We start from the raw sequence: 22,502 nt of genomic DNA, 5'->3' as shown, positions 1-22,502 counted from the left end.
TTTTTTTTAGCCTAATATGAACTAGATTCTCAGACCTTTTGCTGAGGTATATCTGTCATCCATTCCCTGTTTCCTGAGCTGCCATACTGTCTGAAAACATGTAACATGTGGGATGTATATGGTTTGTGTAATTACTTTTACAGCTGATCAGACGTGTATGGCTGCTCTGCAGAACATGACATCGGTGACACCCTTCAACAACACGTGTAGGACGTCCAACTGGATGGTGCCCATTCTGCTGGGGATATATCTGTCTGTGGGCAACATCCTCCTGCTCAACCTTCTCATTGCCATCTTCAGGTAACAGACTCATCAAGGGACTGGTTGGCTGGAAGGAGGACAGCAGTGCCTGTCTAGACAGATGTCTGTTACATGATATCTGTTGGGGTAGCTCATCTTCCGGAGGCAAGGGCGTTAACTGACTATAAAAGTCCAGTTCCCACCCTTGCCAAACTAGGCTTGTAGTCATGAGCTACTAACGAGTCTATGCGTAGTCTAGTAATATTAACGTAATGAACTGGATCAGATCTTTTTGACTGGATGCCACCATTTTATTTAAGTAAATGCAAGTGATATGAGTGATGGAATCTGATTGGTCAATAGGAAGGACATGTAGAGGATAGAACTTGTAACAGCCACTGGTGGCACTACAATTGAGCCCAACATTTCCAGCCTAGTTCGGCTAGGGTGGGAACTAGACTCTTATGGTCAGTTAACGCCCTTGCCTCGGAAAGGTGGGGTAGCTAGGCAGTGTTGTAGGGCTGATGGACACAAATGGAATGTGTGAGTGTGTACCTGTGTCTCGAAACATGACCCGGAAATGATTACGGTAGATTTGAAGAGGTTGTTGGACTATGTGATGTGGTTTATTTGAAAAGATTGTTTGGCTAGTTGATGAGGTTCAGTGGAAGAGGTTGTCTGGCTACTTGATGGGGTTTATTTGAAGAGGTTGTCAGGCTACTTAATGGGGTTCAATGGAAGAGGTTGTCTGCCTACTTGATGGGATTTATTTGAAAATGTTGTAAGGCCGCTTAATTGGGTTCATTTGAAGAGGTTGTCTGGCTACTTGATGGGTTCAAAGGCAGAGGGTGTCAGGCTAGTTGATGGGGTTCAATGGAAGAGGTTGTCTGCCTACTTGATGGGGTTCATTTGAAGAGATTATTTGGCTACTTGATGGGGTTTACTTGAAGGCTACTTAATGGGGTTTATTTGAAGAGGTTGTCAGGCAACTTGATGGAGTTCAATGGAAGATGTCAGGCTACTTTGTGGGGTTTATTTGAAGAGGTCAGGCTGCTTGATGGGGTTCAATGGAAGAGGTTGTCAGGCTACTTGATGGGTTTCATTTGAAGAGGTTGTCAGGCTACTTGATGGGGTTCAAGGGTAGAGGTTGTAAGGCTACTTTATTGGGTTCAATGGAAGAGGTCTGGTTACTTAATTGGGTTCATTTGAAGAGGTTGTCAGGCAACTTGATGGGATTGATTTTGAAGATGTTGTTTGGCTATGTATTCAGATTAATTTGTGAAAGTTGTCAACTATTGCACAGTTTCTACATGAGTTCACAATCTCCAGTTCTCAGTTTGACAGTGTATAAGGTCCAGAATGGTTATTTCTGACCGCTCACTTTCCTGTGTGTTTCAGTCACGTGTTTGACACGGTGGAGCAGAACTCGATCGAGATCTGGAAGTTCCAGATGTACTACCTGGTGATGGAGTACGACATCAAGTCCAGCATCATTCCCCCTTTCAACATCATCAAGCATGCCTTCTACCTCCTCAAGTGGCTCTTCAGGAAAACATGCTGCAAGAAGACAACGGAAAGTATGTGCTAGGGCTGTCTTGTTCTTCACTGACCACCGACATGGTGATAGGTTGCCTGTTGTGATGGCTTTATTCAAATGCGGAGGGGCGGTTGGGTAGCCTAGTGGTTAAAGGGTTCGCTTGTCACGCCAAAGACCCGGGTTCAATTCCTGACATGGGTACAATGTGTGAAGCCCATTTCTTGTGACCCCCGCTGTATATTGCTGGAATATTGCTAAAAGTGGCATAAAACAACACTCACTCACTCACTCACTCATTATTCAAATGTGCTGTTATAGTCTTCAGTTTAGTCATTGTTATATTTATTAAAGATTGACTTCAATATGTTTTACCTAATGGATTCATGGAGGTATAACATAACAATCAGTGTTCTGATTTACCCAAAGTGGGTGCACTCCTGTTTTTATGGTCAGAGCTCCATAAGCACAAAAACATATTGAAGTCAATTTTTATGAATAAATATGTCAAAAGTAATACCTTCACAGACTGCTTTTGTAATCGTTGACACAAAAACACTGTGGACAACAGTAAGAAATTTGTGACAATGTTCTGCGCAATAATGCCACACAATCCCCGCCCATTCTATTATCCGCAAATCAGGAAACAGTAGTCCATTGGTTCTTTTCAGTTCATTGAAAAAATGACTTAGTTTAGTTAGCCAATCAAATGCCACAGAATCAGTTTATATTTATCATTCAATAAGAATTTTGATGGACAGTTTGATGGACATGGTGCCTATATAATGGACACTGCTACTATTAAATGGACATGGTGACGCATTAATTGTCATGGTCATCCGACCCTTTAATGGACATTCCCACACATTCATGGACATGGTCTGTCTTTAAAGGCCACTACAATGTGTTAATGGACAATGACTCTTTCATGAATATGGCAACTGTTAATTGGTTGCTGTGACTCTTTAACGGACAGTGTGACTCTATGTGGATTTGGCAACTCTTAATTGGACGCTGTGACTCTTTAACGGACAGTGTGACTCTGTGTGGATATGGCAACTCTTAATTGGATGCTGTGACTCTTTAACGGACAGTGTGACTCTATGTGGATTTGGCAACTCTTAATTGGACGCTGTGACTCTTTAACGGACAGTGTGACTCTATGTGGATTTGGCAACTCTTAATTGGACGCTGTGACTCTTTAACGGACAGTGTGACTCTATGTGGATTTGGCAACTCTTAATTGGACGCTGTGACTCTTTAACGGACAGTGTGACTCTATGTGGATATGGCAACTCTTAATTGGACGCTGTGTCTCTTTAACGGACGGTGTGACTCTATGTGGATTTGGCAACTCTTAATTGGATGCTGTGACTCTTTAACGGATAGTGTGACTCTATGTGGATCTGGCAACTCTTAATTGGATGCTGTGACTCTTTAACGGACATTGTGACTCTGTGTGGATTTGGCAACTCTTAATTGGACGCTGTGTCTCTTTAACGGACAGTGTGACTCTATGTGGATTTGGCAACTCTTAATTGGATGCTGTGACTCTTTAACGGACATTGTGACTCTATGTGGATCTGGCAACTCTTAATTGGACGCTGTGACTCTTTAACGGACATTGTGACTCTATGTGGATTTGGCAACTCTTAATTGGACGCTGTGACTCTTTAACGGACAGTGTGACTCTATGTGGATTTGGCAACTCTTAATTAGACGCTGTGACTCTTTAACGGACATTGTGACTCTATGTGGATTTGGCAACTCTTAATTGGACGCTGTGACTCTTTAACGGACATTGTGACTCTATGTGGATTTGGCAACTCTTAATTGGACGCTGTGACTCTTTAACGGACGGTGTGACTCTTAGTGGATTTGGCAACTCTTAATTGGACTCTGTGACTCTTTAACGGACATTGTGACTCTATGTGGATTTGGCAACTCTTAATTGGACGCTGTGACTCTTTAACGGACATTGTGACTCTATGTGGATTTGGCAACTCTTAATTGGACGCTGTGACTCTTTAACGGACAGTGTGACTCTATGTGGATTTAGCAACTCTTAATTGGATGCTGTGACTCTTTAACGGACAGTGTGACTCTATGTGGATCTGGCAACTCTTAATTGGACGCTGTGACTCTTTAACGGACATTGTGACTCTATGTGGATTTGGCAACTCTTAATTGGACGCTGTGACTCTTTAACGGACAGAGTGACTCTATGTGGATTTGGCAACTCTTAATTGGACGCTGTGACTCTTTAACGGACATTGTGACTCTATGTGGATTTGGCAACTCTTAATTGGATGCTGTGACTCTTTAACGGACAGTGTGACTCTATGTGGATTTGGCAACTCTTAATTGGACGCTGTGACTCTTTAACGGACAGAGTGACTCTATGTGGATTTGGCAACTCTTAATTGGACGCTGTGACTCTTTAACGGACATTGTGACTCTATGTGGATTTGGCAACTCTTAATTGGATGCTGTGACTCTTTAACAGACATTGTGACTCTATGTGGATTTGGCACACTCTAATGGCCAAAGAGACTACTTAATGGACATGACAAGTATTGTATGAACAATTCTGTAATGGACATGGCAATTCTTTAGTTGTTACTACAACTTTTAACTGACATGGCGACTCTTTCATGACAAAGTAGACACAATTTATGTCTCTTTGGACACTGTAACTCATGACAGAATGGACAGAATGATTATCTTGGGACAGGTTTTTACATGACGCATGAATGTGCATCCAGTGTAGAATGGAAGCAGAAAGAAAAGTATTACATCCAGTGGGACACACAATAGTCATTGTACCAAAATCTTGACAAGAAATATAAAGGAAGGGAATTAATGGATGTTAACTTCTTTATTATGAGGAACACAATGTTTCTGAGTATATGATTACTCCTTCATCAGGTGATTGACTTGAAAAAATTTGAAGGTCCTGTAATTAAGTGTGAGTGAGTACGGTGTTATGCAGCTTTTAGCAATATTCCAGCAATATCATAGCGGGGACACCAGAAATGGGCTTCACACATTGTACCCATGTTGGGAATTGAACCCGGGTCTTCGGCGTGACGAGCGAACGCTTTAACCACTAGGCTACCCGACCACCCCATTGTAATTCAAGTAATTTTTAAATCTTGGTATAGTATTGTACAGTACAGTACACCATTTCATTACTTTACAGGATCCTCATATTTTGAGGACCATTGAAATTAATAATTGGGTGTCCACTGGACCCCTAGTTTTGAAGGTCAAGGTAAAACCCTGTGAGGATCTCTTTGTGTTCCAGCCCAGCAGTACCTACAGCGGCATCTGGCGTACCTGCAGCTGTTTGAGAAGGAGATGATGGCCAACTACCTCCGCCATGAGAAGGCCAGTCAGTCCAACAGCCTGGAGACCAAGGTGAAAAACCTGCAGAAGAGGTGAGTAGTCCCTTAATGGTGTCATCCAGCCCTTGGAGGATTCCAGCCCAGAATAGGCTTCCACATAGGAATGGAAGGCCTGTGAATTGTCTGTTTGCCTGTTATGATATTGTGTGGTGGCTAATTTCTGACTGCAATCATAGCTATACTCTTGGGTGTCTCCTAAATGGTAATTCTTTCAGTCATTGGTTACCCTGGGGTGATGTTCAAACTGGTATGTAACCAAATAAACAGTTGTGTACAATCAACCTAGGAAAGGGACTCCCTTCATAAATGTATTCCTTGATGAGTAAAATACTGGAATAGAGTTTTGGATTTCTGTTGGACCAGGAATATTTAAGGATTTTGTGTTTTGTCTTTTAAAATGGAAATAAAAACAAATGTGTGGCACACTTTATGATGAGGTAAGCAGTGCCTGAGAACCAAGACTATTATTTTTTTAGCCCAAATCTCTCCATGAAATTTTTTCCTCGATTTTATAAATGAAGAGACAAAGTATTTTCCTCATCAAACAAAACTCATTGTTTGTAAACTGATAAATGCTTTCTTAAACAATGACCGTCATTCTATGAGCCTAGTAAAGCCAGAGCGACAAAACTGTCTGAATGATTTCTTGTGAAGTTATACAAATTATTGTTTCTTCAGAGTTGATGAATTGACCAAGTTGATCGAGGATGAACTCATAGCAGAACAACACGGCTTCGGCACAGAAACTACAATGCTTGGACAAACACAGACCCTGCCCCAGCCGGTGAAGGAACAGAAGCCTGAGAAGAAAATATCAAGATGGCCGTCCATTAAGAGTGTCCTGAAGCTACGTGACGAGGAGCAGAGGCTACAGGAAGGGCTCAACATTGACAACCTTTTCGCAGAGGCACCGGAAGACCTATACAACAAACATAAGCTAGAGGTGGGTGTTGTACATTCAATAATTCTCTGGCAATGTTTGTGTTGGTGTGGTCTCTTAAAACTAGAGCTGAGTATCGCCTTGTATCTTGCGATATGATTTGTATAACGTGCAGAGGCACCAGAAGACCTTTATAACAAACATAAGTTAGAGGTGGGTGTTGTACATTCAATAATTCTCTGGCAATGTTTGTGTTGGTGTGGTCTCTTAAAACTAGAGCTGAGTATCGCCTTGTATCTTGTGATATGATTTGTATAACGTGCAGAGGCACCAGAAGACCTTTATAACAAACATAAGTTAGAGGTGGATGTTGTACATTCAATAATTCTCTGGCAATGTTTGTGTTGGTGTGGTCTCTTAAAACTAGAGCTGAGTATCGCCTTGTATCTTGCGATATGATTTGTATAATGATATGAACTGACTGGTATCACGATACACGACATCAAATAGTAAGTAATGATGAAATCACTGAAATACAGCTCTAAAACCTCTTTCTTCAAACATCTATTTATTGTTAGCTCAAAAACTTTAACAAAGAAAACTACAAGAACAAAACAGTTTGAAATTAAGGGATGCTAATTAACTGTAACAGTTAGTCGGGGCTTCCTCATCCTCCACGTTCTTGTAATCTGCCATGCTTACTGGTGGCGCTATGCTACTTCTGCCATTATGGGAGATAACTCAGTTTGTTTCTGTTCTATTTATAGAGTATCGTGATCTCACAAACTGACGATTCAAGTATCTTGTGTACCTAAGAACGTAACTGATTCAAAACACACTGAAGTACCCTGGGGTGTGATCGGGGGTGGAATTTGTCCCCAGTACCCAATGCTTGTCATAAGAGATGGTTAGAAAAGATCCCGGTCCTGTTCCACAAAGCAATCTTAGTTCTAAGATGATCGTAACGCCTAGACTTATGAAGTCGTAGTGCTGTGATCAGTTAGGGCGAGTTTCTTTATGTGGCCTCTGGGTCATGGAACCCTTGTAGTGGGATTGTTGCTCACTCTGTCAACCAGGGGTCCGGAAAATTTAAAATCCCAATCGGACATTTGCATTTACGCCACGCCCCTTCAAATAGCATATTTAAGTACGACTTTTCACACACATTACAAGTTGTTACGTATTCATGATATGATGAATTATAAATTGTTTAAATTTAAATTGTTTAGTTCACCGGACAGTTAGTAACAAATAATATCATTTTAGAATTACATGGAAAACATACGTTTGTTTCTGTTATAATAACGATCTGTTAACTTAGTGAATGGTCTAATTAATATTCATGAGTTGTATCTGCTCAAGTATATGCATTATAACATTTGGATCGAGACAGTGTCAACCATTGGTTTGCCTGACCAAGACTTAAGTATTTACATGGTGTGTGAATAGCTGTAACATTACTGACTGCAGCACGACATTCATTCACTCACTGAGCCTTGTAGAAGAAGAATATTCCTGTGATCACCATCGATCTGTCTGTATAGTTGTCTCCCTTTCTAAACATTCAAACAAGCTCCTGCCTGGCACGTGACACCTTCGTCACCCTCCAGCATCATTCCTGCAGCTCGTAGGCAAGCAGCCATGTCAACAACTATTCCCTCAAACCCCAAATGTATATTTTTGGTGTATGTCTTTGGGAATGCCATTTTGGTGAATTGGTGAAAAGTTTATGATTACCCACTATTTTCCAGATGCATTTACATTTGTTTGATTGTTTCGTCAGATTGGTTCGAGATTGCAGACTAATAGAAAACCACCCCCACTCCCCCTTACATTGTCACTATGCTAATTACATGCTAAAGAAAACAACTTAGCTTGGGGAAGACTATTCTGTATCACTTGTTGTGAGTTCTCAACTCCATGCATGGTTGTAGGCCACCTGGCACAGTGGGGAGCTTTGACTGGTGGCAGCAATAGGGAGGGCACCTTGAGTTTTCATGCGACAATGCAATACACAAAATATATTTTTTCTCTGTATCGATACAACATGTACAAGACGATACACTTGTTAAAATAAATTACAAACTACTCGTTTAATGAAAGCTATATTCCATTGTCTCCAATCATTATGATATTAATTTCAGGGGGAAACATCAAGGAAAAAGGTGAACATCACATTTTTGTTTGTCTGATAATTGTCTATGAAATGTGTCACGATCACAGATAACAGATTGAATTATGTTCTTAAACATGTTAAATAATACATTATATTTGATTATTATAGTTTCAAAATGTTTCAAATTTCGATAATTTTGCTTTTCATTTAAGGACTAGTCATTTATTTTAGAGGGTAGGGGGAGGATTGATAGGACTGTATTATGTTTTACCGACCCCCACTAATAAATCACCAGTCCCTAAAAAATGTTCGATTGCTTTTTATTTGCTTTTTATCACTGGCCCCCTACGCCTATAATAAATGACCAGTCCCTAAATGAAAAATGAAAAAGCAAAATTATTGAAATTTGAAACATTTTTGACATCCATGAAAATGGCGAACATTTCTGTGGTGCATGAAGAAACAGAATTATACACTAACAACAGCTATTAGATTATTCACATTCTCCCTCTTTGTATATGACAACTTTCAATATCGTCTTTCATATCCTTAACCATGATAGTGGAGCTTCTATATAGCCAATCCCTATCCTTACAAAATATCATTATTATTTCACCGGAATTCACTTTGCTTCAAATGGTTAAAGATTACAATATTATCGAGAAAGAAGGTAATGACAAAATGTTTGTTATCAATTTTCTATTAATTGTGTACAAATTTTCATAAATATTATGCATTCTTGTTTGTGATTTTGGAAATTTACAGGTTACTTGTAATGAAAATAGTAAACATTTGTAATGTAAGCTTTTTTGTGTGAAAATATTTGGATTGAGAATGTAGAACATTCTAACCAGTTAGCACGGATAGATTCACTCTGCATGTATTGGCAAAACATTCCACAAAAGCATTCAATTCACACCTGTTACCATGGCAACTCTTCATTCATTCCTGCCTGGGGTAGCACAATGGGTGGTGTGTTGGCTTACATTGGATGTTTTGGTTGCTTTGTCCCAGCATGATGTTGGTGTCCTCTTTGGTGACACAGCTGCAAAACTACTAAAACACAACATTCATGGCTGAATTTTACTTTTCAAGGGTTATTTATTTGATGTTTATTTGTGAAGTTTTGATATTACATCATGAGAAAACCTATTACTAAAACATTGTACTTTTATCTGAGACATTAACAAACATGTTTTAATTCACAGTTTGTAACATGTAGATTTTGTCCAGTTTGTGAGAGTGAAGGCCACATAGCACGAAGTTGAATACACATTTAATCTTGGTGATGATGTCATCTGGAGGATGTCCAAACTTTGCATTGGATTCCTAGTGTCTGATATTTTATTGTTTCTTAAGGGACTGTAACTTTACATGTTTTCACTTGTTTACTGTTAAAACTAAACAAAAGAACAATTAGTGAATAAGTTTTTATTGAGGAGGTCAACCTATTCTGTTTCAAATTTTGAGGGGCGGTCGGGTAGCCTAGTGGTTAAAGCGTTAGCTCATCAAGACCCAGGTTTTACGCCGCTTTTAGCAATATTCCAGCAATATCATGTCGGGGGAAACCAGAAATGGTTTTCACACATTGTACCCATGTCGGGAATCGAACCCGGGTCTTTGGCGTGACAAGCTAATGCTTTAACCACCAGGGTACCCGACCGCCCCACAACCAAACAGAACAAACTCTCATTAACTACTTCAAATTTAGTAAATTTAACCAATCAAATTATATCATCATTAAATGTCATGGTAGAATGTATACTGTTGCAGATGGGTGGACTCTGTCACAGAGTCTACTACCTCGTAAAATAACTGTTGACTTACGCAGACGTAAGGCTTTCAAGTCAGATGGTTTATATTTAGACAGTACCTTCTACTACCTCGTAAAATAACTGTTGACTTACGCAGACGTAAGGCTTTCAAATCAGATGGTTTATATTTAGACAGTACCTTCTACTACCTTGTAAAATAACTGTTGACTTATGCAGACGTAAGGCTTTCAAGTCGGAGGGTTTATGTTTAGACAGTATCTTATTAATATGAAGCAGTTGCCTGTCAAGGTAGTTAGAGACATGGGACTTTCTGTTTCAAAGTTGTATTGCACTGGACAACATAAAGGATTAAAGTATATACAGCTAGATATTGATGTGGTCATCTATCACCCGTTCTGGTGATGTCCAAATGGTTTAGAATATATCTGTTTGGTTGACAAGTTTCAGGCGTCTGGAAAAGGTTGTGTGGGTCTGCTTCTTCCCGAGGCAAGTGAGTTAACTGACTATAAAAGTCCAGTTTCCTCCCTTGCCGAACTAAGCTTTCTTCAACTTCTTCTTCTTCTAGGACGTTGTAATGGATGAAGTGAAGAAGAAACACAAGAAGAAGAAGGCAAAGAAGGAACCTAAGAGGGAGTCCAAGAAGGAGAAGAAGAAGAAGAAGAGAGACAGGTTTGAAGATGATGAGGACAAGGAGCTAAACATCAACCTTGCGGATTATGATCGTAAACCGGAGTACTCCTTCAAACATATGGACAGCGACAGCTCACCGACTAGAGGGCATCCACTGCCTTCAGCGCCACGAGGATTAATTCCACTCTCCCCACGACAAAGTTTCTTGAAATCCAGATCAGAGGCGCTACCCTGGAGTGAGTCAGAGGATGATATATATGGGAAGCAGACGTCAAGAAGTCTGAATACTCTGAACATTCAAACTAAGGAGATTCCCCGAGAACTGCAGTCCCCTGATTTCTCTGATGATGAGAATGTTTCCAAATCAGCCCAAAGTTCTCGATTTCTAGCAAACAGACGTGCAAGGAGACAGGAAAGAAAGCGTATTTCTGATCTGGAGGAACGGTTGATGGAACTGGAGAGATCTAGCGCATCACAAGATCACAGCTATTCGAGGAATAAGTATAGGTAGATATGATGCTGTGCTGAGAATTGTTGAAATGATGTCATTTTTTGTTGGATAAGATTTTCAATGATGTGACAAACTTAGAAGTCACATTCACACAGTAAACGAGATCCTTCAAATTTGCATAAACATGGACTACAGTGTTAGAAATTTGATCATCTCCTGATCTGATTATAAGGCAAAAGTTTCCAATGATGCATGATCCATTTGCAAGGCAGTTTAGGCTGAAATGACATGTACTTTTAGAAATAGAAGTTTAACATGACAAATTCCAAGGAGATCAATTCCCAACGCAACTGTTACCACTACTGAAGCATAAATTTGGGTCAGAAGTATTTCCTTAAGACGTTGATCCCTAAAGGCCAAAAAACCCTCTGCCTATGTGTTTCTTGTTTCTCAACCATCCCTACTCAGGAGCCCTCAACCCCTATTCCATTTTTCAAGTATTTCCCGAGTTGCACAACTGCATTTTTATATTTGAAGCCACTATCATAAATTTGTTGCACTTCCTGATAGACAAACCAGTCACTATCTTCAACAGGGTGACACTTAATTGTCGTTGAAGCAGATTTTTCCAACATACGGCAAAGTACTGTTATTCGTATAAAAGAATGTCAGAAGAAACCTCAACGATACTGAATTACCTGCCCTTTTCTTTGATGGGCTGAAACAGAAGTCATACATAATTTTGGGGCCTGAAAAACAACGACGTCTCATATGGGTTTTCTGACCAAGTAGGTAGACTGTAGATTGAATTTTGTCCTAATGCCAGTTGTTGTTGTTTAATAATATTCCTATATGTCTGAAAGAGTGTATTTCTGTGTCACTGAACTGAGAGTGCCATGTATGCTATTGCCTGATATTGGTGCCAATACATATATATATCTTATCTTTGTTGATAATATAACATTCTTGTCCCTTCTTTCTGAACAGCTTGGGTATTTGAATTTGGGATGAAGCTTCAGTCAGCTTCAGTGCGTGCATGACCAGATTGCTTAATATGTGTATCTAAATTGATTTTGCCAGGGCCCTGGTAAAACAATTCCCTAATTGGACATTTTGTATCCAACTCTTGAAACCTACAGGCGGGTACCAGTGTAGGGAAATATGAGGTCGGGTCCACGGGTAGGAAATTTGGACTCGTCCCAGCCCTTATATGTAATATATTGGTAATTGTAGCCTCAAGTATGATGACATGAGTCAGTTTTACATGATCTCTAAGCTTTGTGAATATGCTCCTTTGTCATGGAAATCCAGTGGCACTTTCTCCGACTTTGGATTTTGATAAGGGCCATTATGATATTAAGCACAGCTAGATATGCATAATTCTTGAAATGATGTCCACATGATATTCCTAGGCATGAGATGCAGAGAAACCCGTCCAGCAAGATGCTTGTATTGCATAAACTCCTGCCATAGATAGTCTTACGAACCAGTTTTACCTTGAACCTCTGACTACAGGGAAGATGTTTCCTATTTTAGAATATTTTGTCCAATATACCGGTAAGGTTTATTTTTGTCCAGTATTTACAAACGAAGCTGAACTCATTTTCACTTGTGAGTCTTAGCTCACCTGACTGAAGGTCATGTGAGTGTATGTTGGGTTCTGTTTGTTCGTCATAAACATCTTCTCATTAAAAGCCACTAGACCAATGAAACTTCACATACATAATTCCCCAAAATTTGTTCAAAAATTTTAAATTCAATTTTGAATATGGCAGGCGTGGTGGCCATATAATATAAAAAAGCTATTTAATGACATTACAAGTCAAGTAATGGCAAGATTTTACTCAAATGAAATATAATTTGGTACATGTGGTGTTAGTTGTTGGCTGTTCATATATATTATGTTTTTTGCGGTATTATAACTTCTTAACTAATTTGTTCCTTGGTTTGACCGTTTATCTTGGGGATGAAGCTCCTCATGGAAATTTCTCAGCCATTTTGTTTCAAAATGTAATGAAATTTGGTATTTGTGTAGTTAGTAGTGCGACTCAACACATATATGTTCTGTTTGCTATGTTTTTGATTTTGACCTTTATATTACCTTTGCACTTTACCCATGCTCCTAAACTCTCTCAATATGCATTACCTCTCCATATCTTCTCCGCAGAAACCGCTGAGCCAGTGAAGCTTCACATTCATTTTTACCACAAAAAAGACTCCCAAATTATTTAAGGAAGTGCGAATGATTTTAATATGCCCACACAGCATTGATATTGAACAAGTAGTTTGTGTCAATTACTCAGCAAGTTTTATTTAAAGTGTAAAGAATTTTGGTACATGTGTAATTAGTGCTGGTGCTTAATATATTCTGTCTTGACCTCAAGTTTGACCTTGATTTGACCTTTTTACTATGACCAAACAGAAAGATTTTGTTTCATATTGTAAGGATATTTCGTATTTGTGTAGTTAAGTGGGGCTCTACACACATGTTCTGATTTGTGAGATCTTTGACCTTCCATTGACCTAAGACCACACCCCTAAACTCTCATGCTCTTAAATTCTCTCAAAATGCATATTTGCGTCTGAAACTTCTCTGAAAGTGCCAAACTTGCAGAGCATGGGCATTTTTCCTCATGATGACGTCCTATTTTGTTCACTTTGTTATATTTTAGAATCAGTAATAGGTATTTATTAAAAAAACTTTTTAAATATCATCAATTCTAGCAATTTTTTTTCAGTGGCTGTCTATTTTAAAGTGTTGACATTTGTAAACTGATGACTGTATATCCAGGTGAGCTACAGTGCCATGACACTATTTTTATATCATCATATTATATATTCAATAATACAGATTGATATTATCAATAAATTTGAAGATATTACTGAAAATGGGATATTAAAGAGTTATACAGTGACCCTGTTGGTAGTGTTGCTAAGTGTCGTGAGAATATACATGACTTTGTATTCTGTATTGTATTGTATTGTATTCACAATGTATTGTATTGTAATGACAATTGTATTGTAATGACAATTGTATTTATTGTTTTGATCATTCATTAAGAGTGTTTCAAACACTTGACAATCATACAAGTTCTATCAATACGAACACAGTAAATAAACCAACACTCAATTTGTTTGTGAATAAAACCATCCCTCTTGCAAAATGTGAAAACTTTAAACAGTGAAATAGAATCTGGCCTTGAACTTTAAACTTAATTTTCTTTTTGGTATCCAACTGATAAATCTAAAAACATACATAATGCTTTTATTTAAGTTTACGTGATACTCATTTCAAGAATGTAATCAACTTTATTTCTTTTGAAGATTTTTCCTTCATATTTTGGTTCAATAATTTTGTTGTGTTCAACAGTTGGTTTTTGTATGATCCATGTTCGTATTGGTAGAATATTCAATGTATGTATACTTGTATATAAGTGTTTTAAAGGGGTATTTAGAAGCTGTTGTATCAGTGAATACAGGAATGACTTGTATATAAGATTGACGTGTAAATTATGATGACATGAGAGGGTACTACTTGTCCAAACTTACTGCTGTTTTTTTGTGTGTGTTCTCAGGTGTTTAATACCATTAATATTTTTAAATTTCATGCACATTTTGTGATTAACACAGAATGCCTACAAATGAATACACTGCTGGTGTATTTGTTCTACTGTTGCGTTTACAGCATATCAGTGCAAGTTGTCCTTTGTTTATGTTTACATGTGTTGTAATTATGAAGAACTGTAAATCTGGAAAGTTTTGCGCCTTGAATTTTTTGCGAGTGGCTAACAATCGCCTCAACTGTGCCTGGAAAGTTGATAGGATTACCAATGATCAAAGCTGCTTTTGCTCATGTTTTATTCTATGTGGAGGAAGTCCGTGTGACGAAAGGGTAACTTAGTGCCATTCAGTGATTTTTAAACTATTGATACATGTGTTGGAGTTGACAGGGAAGGTTGGAGTGGTGTGTTAATCTCACAGTATAGACTGGCTGGCGTATGTCTGGACTACTCAGTGTTTTGTAAGCGAACTGATGAGGTGTGGCAGGTGAGTGAACAATCCTGATTGGACGACTGACTATGGGTAATAAGGAAACAGGATGAAAATTACTGTCATGAAAATGTTGGGAGTGTGTGTTGCTTGCATTTTTCACAGTTCTTTCCTTATCACAAAACTTTCCAGATTTACACAAATGCCAGCATAATATGGCCAACCTGTCGTCATCAACTGGATTACTGATGTATTCAGATGGGACTGCAGTTGGGGAAGGACATTAATTCCGCCATTTTTGTCCAAGACAGACATACCTAGTAACCATGGTAACTTCTGTTCAACCAATGGAGGTAGGGTAGCCTTGTGGTTAAGGTGTTCACCTGTAATTCTGAAGGCTTAGGTTTGATTCTCTACATGGGTGCAAGGTATGAAATTGAAATGTGTTGAAATATTGCTCACATAAGGTCACCAATGCCACCAGTGTTAGACTGTCTCACAGTCCCTGAACCTTATTATTTTCTTTTCCATCCAGACCTTGCTTTAATGCAAACGCCCTAAATGAAGCAAGTCTAGATTTTCCTCTGAATCTACCATCTCACTGGGGCTCCTTTTCAATTCAAATGAGTTGTTGGTTTCTATAAAAGCTATATATTTTTAGAGCATTACCACAGTTTTGACAGGAGCAGAAGATTTATCACAAAGAACTGCCTACGATGGTAGAGGGAAGAACATTTTTCATAATATTTGTGCCATGTTTTAAAAAATAATATGTGTATGATATGATATAAGTGAGTAGGTTTTAGGTCTTAGCATTCTCTGCCCATGAGGATTCGGGGTAGAATAGGTCTTCAGCAATCCATGCTTGCTGTAAGATTCGTCTATGCTCGTTGTGAGAGGCGATTGGCAGGATCGGGTGGTCAGGCGCGCTGACTTGGTCGATGCATGTCATTGACCCCAATTGCGTGGTTCGATGCTCATGATGTCAATCACTGGATTGTCTGGTCCAGACTCAATTATTTACAGACCGCTGTCATATAGCTGGAATATTGCTGAGTGCAGCAGTAAACAACAAACAAACAAAATATTGCAGAGTGTGGCATTAGAGTGCGGCAATAAACAACAAACTTAGTATTACTCCACCAATACCACAGCAGGAGACATCCGGAAGGGCAGCACACATTGTACCCATGTCGGAATCAAACCTGGTCCTACAGTGCGACAAACACATGGACCATTAGGCTACCATCACTGCATCCATCTGAATCTGAATAATTCCAGTTAGGTAATAAACCAGGTTGGCCAGGTGATCAAGTATCAGTGATATTTACTATGACCTGCATAATATGTAACATGCTCTAACAAGGCTTGTTCAGTAGGGTAATGCCTTTAGCTACATACTGACCGGTTTCTGTCATGTCAATATTGATAATGTTGATGACATTTATGTTGATTTATATACCCCTGTATATATTTTTGTTTGGGTAATTGATACGACAGCTCGCTTTTTGCATCAGTTGTGTCACAATTGGAAGGTTTACATTTTTTCGTACTTAGTTTTACTACGTTGTTGCTCAAAGTAGAGAAATAGGATACCTCTTACAGGAAACAGAAACCACGATCTGGGTTTTAATGTTTTTGAACAATTCTTTTCGTCCATACATATCTCAAACGTGATTCCCTCCAAGTGAAATGCAGCATTCCATTATTTTCTTACCAGTGTTGATAAGTTTTTTCAAACATGGTTATTTTTGGTCAATATTTATACCTATGTCTGTCCATGACCGTCCATGACCGTCCATGCATACCTCATATGAATCCATCCATGACACAGCTGTGATAGCAGGGTAATACCGTAGTTGATATATTGTAATAGCCTAGGACAGTGTCACCATGTACAGTGAAACCCCTTCAGAAGGGACACTGTTAATCTGGAAACCCTGGATGATTGCTGTGAGGAACATCTACATTGAATTGGACATTTCCCCATAACAATGATTCTGTAAATAGTTGGTCTTAACAGTATCATATTTTGCTGACAACCTCCATTTTGTTGCAACATTTTTTCAAGCCCTCCCCCTAAATACATGTAAAAGAAATTCAATAATTACACATGACTTGTCTCTTAGGCAATAAGTAAATTATCATATTCGACGTAATAAGCATCCTGGGCCCTCTTAAAATTAGACATAGGGGGCTCTTAATAGAATTTGGGTGAAAAATAAAACAGAGTTGAAAGATCGTAAATTTCGTGGTTTATGCTGACAGTCTGAATGATACAAAAGAAAAGTCTGTGCATATTATACACGACAAACATATTTTTCCAGAATTCAATTGCCTGTAATTATTGGTGCATATAACACACGAGTGTGTATTATACACGAATAAATAAGTCTTGTGTACATTGATCAATCGGAAGAGGTGCCTTTTGGGATTGTTCACCAGCCAATATATTAGCAAATATCGCCGTGGGCACTTATTAGAGCGGGGCGCTTATTACGTCGAATGCGGTATCATGACAAAGTCCTCTCTTCAAATCTCCTAATCACAAACACTTAAGCGAAATGTTTTATTGCATGTTATCGTATAAACAATGTACTGACAAATACATCGTGTTGTCATTTTTGTGTGTTTATATTCAGTGTAGAAATAGTAAACAGCTTCTCAGGGTTTGGGTTTTGCTTACAGAAGAGCTAACTTTTTATTCTTGTTGACCAATAGCATTTATGACAATAAACACCTTCAGTGAGAATGTTGTGAATGGCCTGGTCTTGGTCAGTTGGTTGATTAGCATTTTGTCTTGTGTGTTTACATTTGTTAACCTCTTGTCTGCGATATTAATTTTATTTTGTTTTTTAAAAAATATTTTTTGTAAATTTTATACATACAGAAGTTGTTACAACCGATTGACTTACTGAACAACAATACCAACTGTGACTTAAATGTTTCCTTTTTTTAGTTCAAAGAACCAGTTTAGGATTGCTTGACATATTGTACAATAATTTATCTTGTTTACCGGTACTTTCTGATAAACATCTCTGGTGATACTCCGTTTATGGTTGCCAATATACTGAACATTCTAACACTGATATTAAAAGTTTGTCTTTTTCTAGTTCAAAGAACCAATTTAGGATTGCTTGACATATTGTACATTGTTTTTGCTTGTTTACTTTCTGATAAACATCTCTGGTGATACTCAGTTTATGGTTGCCAATATACTGAATATTCTAACACTGATATTAAAAGTTTTACTGTTTATGAGACATTCCAAATATTTGAAAAACATTTTAACCCCTCTGATTTTGCTTTTCATAGTTGTTAATTGGATCCATGCTGAATAATGCATTTATAAAAAACAGTGACTGAAATATCCATTCAGTCTTTTATGTAACAGATTTTCTGATACGTAAAGGTCTTATTATACAGAAAGCAATCTAATTAGAAAGGTTAACCATTGATAAATGACATTTATGTTACATGACGCTATCAGTGGTTACATTTGAGAGCTATGGTTAGTGAATATACATCATTGCACTTGTATCACTTCCTTGGCAATATCATTGCACTAGCATTACAATATTTGCAATATCATTGAACTAGTGTATGCAATATTGTTGTACTAGTGTAACAATCTTTGCAATATTATTGCACTAGTGTTATAATCTTTGCAATATTTTTGCACTAGTGTTATAATCTTTGCAATATCATTGCACTAGTGTTATAATCTTTGCAATATCATTGCACTAGTGTTATAATCTTTGCAATATCATTGCACTACTGTTATAATCTTTGCAATATCATTGCACTAGTGTTATAATCTTTGCAATATCATTGCACTAGTGTTATAATCTTTGCAATATCATTGCACTACTGTTTAATCTTTGCAATATCATTGCACTACTGTTATAATCTTTGCAATATCATTGCACTAGTGTTATAATCTTTGCAATATCATTGCACTACTGTTATAATCTTTGCAATATCATTGCACTAGTGTTATAATCTTTGCAATATCATTGCACTAGTGTTATAATCTTTGCAATATCATTGCACTAGTGTTATAATCTTTGCAATATTTTTGCACTAGTGTTATAATCTTTGCAATATCATTGCACTAGTGTTATAATCTTTGCAATATCATTGCACTAGTGTTATAATCTTTGCAATATCATTGCACTACTGTTATAATCTTTGCAATATCATTGCACTAGTGTTATAATCTTTGCAATATCATTGCACTAGTGTTATAATCTTTGCAATATCATTGCACTACTGTTTAATCTTTGCAATATCATTGCACTACTGTTATAATCTTTGCAATATCATTGCACTAGTGTTATAATCTTTGCAATATCATTGCACTAGTGTTATAATCTTTGCAATATCATTGCACTAGTGTTATAATCTTTGCAATATCATTGCACAAATGTTTCAATCTTTGCCCAATTATTGTATTAGCATTTTCAAGAAGTGCAAAGAGGTTTAGATACCCTAAACTTTACAATGGGGTAATTAACATCTTTTTAAATCTACCTTGTCTGGGATAGATACCCTTCTAGACATGTGACCTTGGAATGTATAGTTAATGTATATAATTGAAAAGAAGAGTTTTTTTGAAACAACATTTTGTTCTATTTATGAAAAATATACATATGGATGACTGGTAATAATGCTATTTTGTAGAGTAATGTATGTATGTATGTTACAGCAAATTAGTCTATTTTGTTTAAGAATCTGTTTATTTTGTGAAAGTATTGATTTACATGTCTTTTATGTGTAGTGGTATATACACAATCCAATAGCTAGGTAATCAAAATACACCATATGCAGACATCGGTGCAGCCATATGTGATATAATAATACTTGACTGTGTAACAAAAATATGAAAAAATGAGACAATTGTAGAAATTCACAAATAAATGATATGATGATTTCTGTTTTGTTCTCTTGTCACGCATTTTTTACAGTGTGTATCTAGTGTGTATCTAGTGTGTATCTAGTGTGTAATCCTGTATAGTAAGACTTTGCCTTGTCTTGACAGTCTGGCAATTATGTTATAGTGAAAAAATGAGGTTTTAAATTTTCACCCATTTTCTCGGAGTGTTTGAACTGACTGCAAGGCCCTATGAAGATCTGGGTTAGAATTCGTCTTCAGCAACCCATGCTTGCCGTAACAGGTGACTATGCTTGCCGTAACAGGTGACTATGCTTGTCGTAACAGGTGACTATGTATGCCGTAACAGGTGACTATGCTTGCCGTAACAGGCGACTATGCTTGTCGTAACAGGTGACCATGCTTGCCGTAACAGGTGACCATCCTTGCCGTAACAGGTGACCATGCTTGCCGTAACAGGTGACTATGCTTGTCATAAGAGGTAACAAACGGGATCGGGTAGTCACGCTCGCTGACTTAGTTGATGCATGTCATCGTATCCCAATTGTGAGATCATGTGACTTTTAACTAGTAAAAAAAAATTAACACTAGTTGTATATTAGAAGGGTCTTAAATTAACACTAGATGTATATTAAAAGGGTCTTAAATTAACACTAGATGTATATTAAAAGTGTCTTTACACAATTTAAATGTAAAACCTCTCAGGTCTTACATCAAAGTAGTACCTCGGATGGGTACAATGAGCAAGATGCCGACAATACTAGAGCCTGAAGTGACGACAGGTTTATATTTTTAACTTGCGACTAATACATGTAGGTTTGGTCACATCTTACCCAGTCCTTTCAACAATTTCTGTACATTTATCATCCATTTTATTTTTGTAAAGTCTACACAGTTATGTATTCATTGCTCGGTTGATATTGACCACCAAGACCAAATCTGACCAAACACTTCAAATAGACAGACAGACACTATGTTGAGAGTATTTAGGGGAAAAGGCTTTGCTTTAACCTGCATGCATTATATATGATTAACTGTAAAAGAAAGTGGCATTTGGGGAGATATAATAGTATAATACATTATCTAAACCTATTTAACTGTGACTGTTTCCTGATTTCGACTGCCGGGACCAAGTAAAGATCACGAATCAAACCTGATAGAGATTTCAGAGAAAAAACGTTATCTCTTTATAGGTCATGTTTGCTTTTCAGTACGATGAACTGTGAGATAATAATGTGGAATGTATGAAGATATGAACATGTTGTATCTCAACTCAACTGTGCAGGCACTTTCAGTGAGTAAGTGGGAAGGTTTTAACGCCACTTTGAACAGTATTCCAGTTATATCACCGCGCGTCAGCTTAATGTGGGAGGAAAGCCCGAAGTGATGCAGGTCTCTGATGTTTACCAGTTAGGTGAAACCCACAAGCACGGGTATGGTGCTGACAAACCTAGAATCATAATCGGGGCGAACCGGGATTCGAACGCACAATCATAGGCTTCTGGTGTGCCCAAGGGACGCAACTCTGCACAGCGAATTGCTGCACCTTAGACAAGTGGGCGACCTGTGCAGGCACTTTGAAGAATCCCAAGTACACATCTTATGTTTTATGTTTTATGCTTTGTAACAAGATCGGACTTGATGACTCGCATATGTAATGACATTTTCAGGGTCTGTTTGACCGCCTCCGTGGTCTAGTGGTAGAGCGCCCGCCCAGAGAGCTGAAGGTCCGGGGTTTGATCCCAGGCCGCGTCATACCAAAACATGTCAAAAGATTGTTCTTGTTACCCAGCCTGGCGCTCGGCATTAAGGGACTAAAAAACAGGGACTGGTTGGCTCGGAGTCAGTATACTGTGTCTGAGTTGGGTATTCATGTTAAAACTGGGGCATGATATCTCAATGGGCTGAACCACACAATCCAGTGATTCATATTGTAAACAACCATGCACCCCGTCTGGTATGATGACACGCTATCAACCAAGATACAGAGCCTGACCACTCGATCACCTGACCCAGTCGGCTCAGGCTCCACAATTCGCTGTGCAGAGTTGCGTCCCTTGGGCACGCCAGAAACCTATTAATGTGGTTTCGAATCCCGGTTCGCCCTGATTGTTTCTAGGTTTGTCAGCACCATACCCGTGCTCGTGGGTTTCACCAAAGTGGTAAACGTCTGAGACCTGCATCACTTCGGGCTTTCCTCCCACATTAAGCTGAAACACCGTGATATAACTGGAATACTGTGAAAAGCAGCATTAAACTCACTCGCTCAGTAATGTGGCCATGGAAAACAAAAACCTGCTTGTTCAAGGGTAACAAAAGGCTATTTTGCACATAAGGTGTATATTTGTTTATTTATAGAACAATCTCTGTGTATCCTGTATTGATGTTATGTCCCAACTCTACAGCGTAACTATTGACAAATCGTTGCATTTGGTAAAAATAATTATTTATTGTTTGTACCCATTATCTCTCGATGGTTGAAGGCACATATCCACCAATCACAACAAAGATATAATTCTATTTAAGCGGGTTACAGCCAATACATGCTTGTCATGAATTCAAACAATAAGTAATTTCAAACCAAA

General features: G+C 38.2%; 1 protein-coding gene across 1 annotated transcript in view; it reads left to right on the top strand.

Annotated features, from left to right (window-relative positions):
• LOC139452765 (transient receptor potential cation channel subfamily M member-like 2) overlaps positions 1-14,048 on the top strand; it is a 44,880-nt gene extending 30,832 nt beyond the window's left edge. The window contains exons 22-27 of the mRNA XM_071234375.1: positions 144-300; positions 1,639-1,817; positions 5,082-5,214; positions 5,860-6,124; positions 8,206-8,226; positions 10,518-14,048. Of these exons, the coding sequence (XP_071090476.1) occupies positions 144-300; positions 1,639-1,817; positions 5,082-5,214; positions 5,860-6,124; positions 8,206-8,226; positions 10,518-11,093 (1,331 nt within the window). The 3' untranslated portion in view covers positions 11,094-14,048. The remainder of the gene's footprint in view (positions 1-143; positions 301-1,638; positions 1,818-5,081; positions 5,215-5,859; positions 6,125-8,205; positions 8,227-10,517) is intronic.
• Positions 14,049-22,502: the final 8,454 nt, after the last annotated feature.

The sequence above is a fragment of the Haliotis cracherodii genome, unplaced genomic scaffold, assembly GCF_022045235.1.
Source record: "Haliotis cracherodii isolate W230 unplaced genomic scaffold, xgHalCrac1.p SCAF_9, whole genome shotgun sequence".
NCBI classification, from domain to species: domain Eukaryota; kingdom Metazoa; phylum Mollusca; class Gastropoda; order Lepetellida; family Haliotidae; genus Haliotis; species Haliotis cracherodii.
Note: the sequence above shows the minus strand (reverse complement) of the source record. Positions and strands in the feature narration are given on the sequence as shown.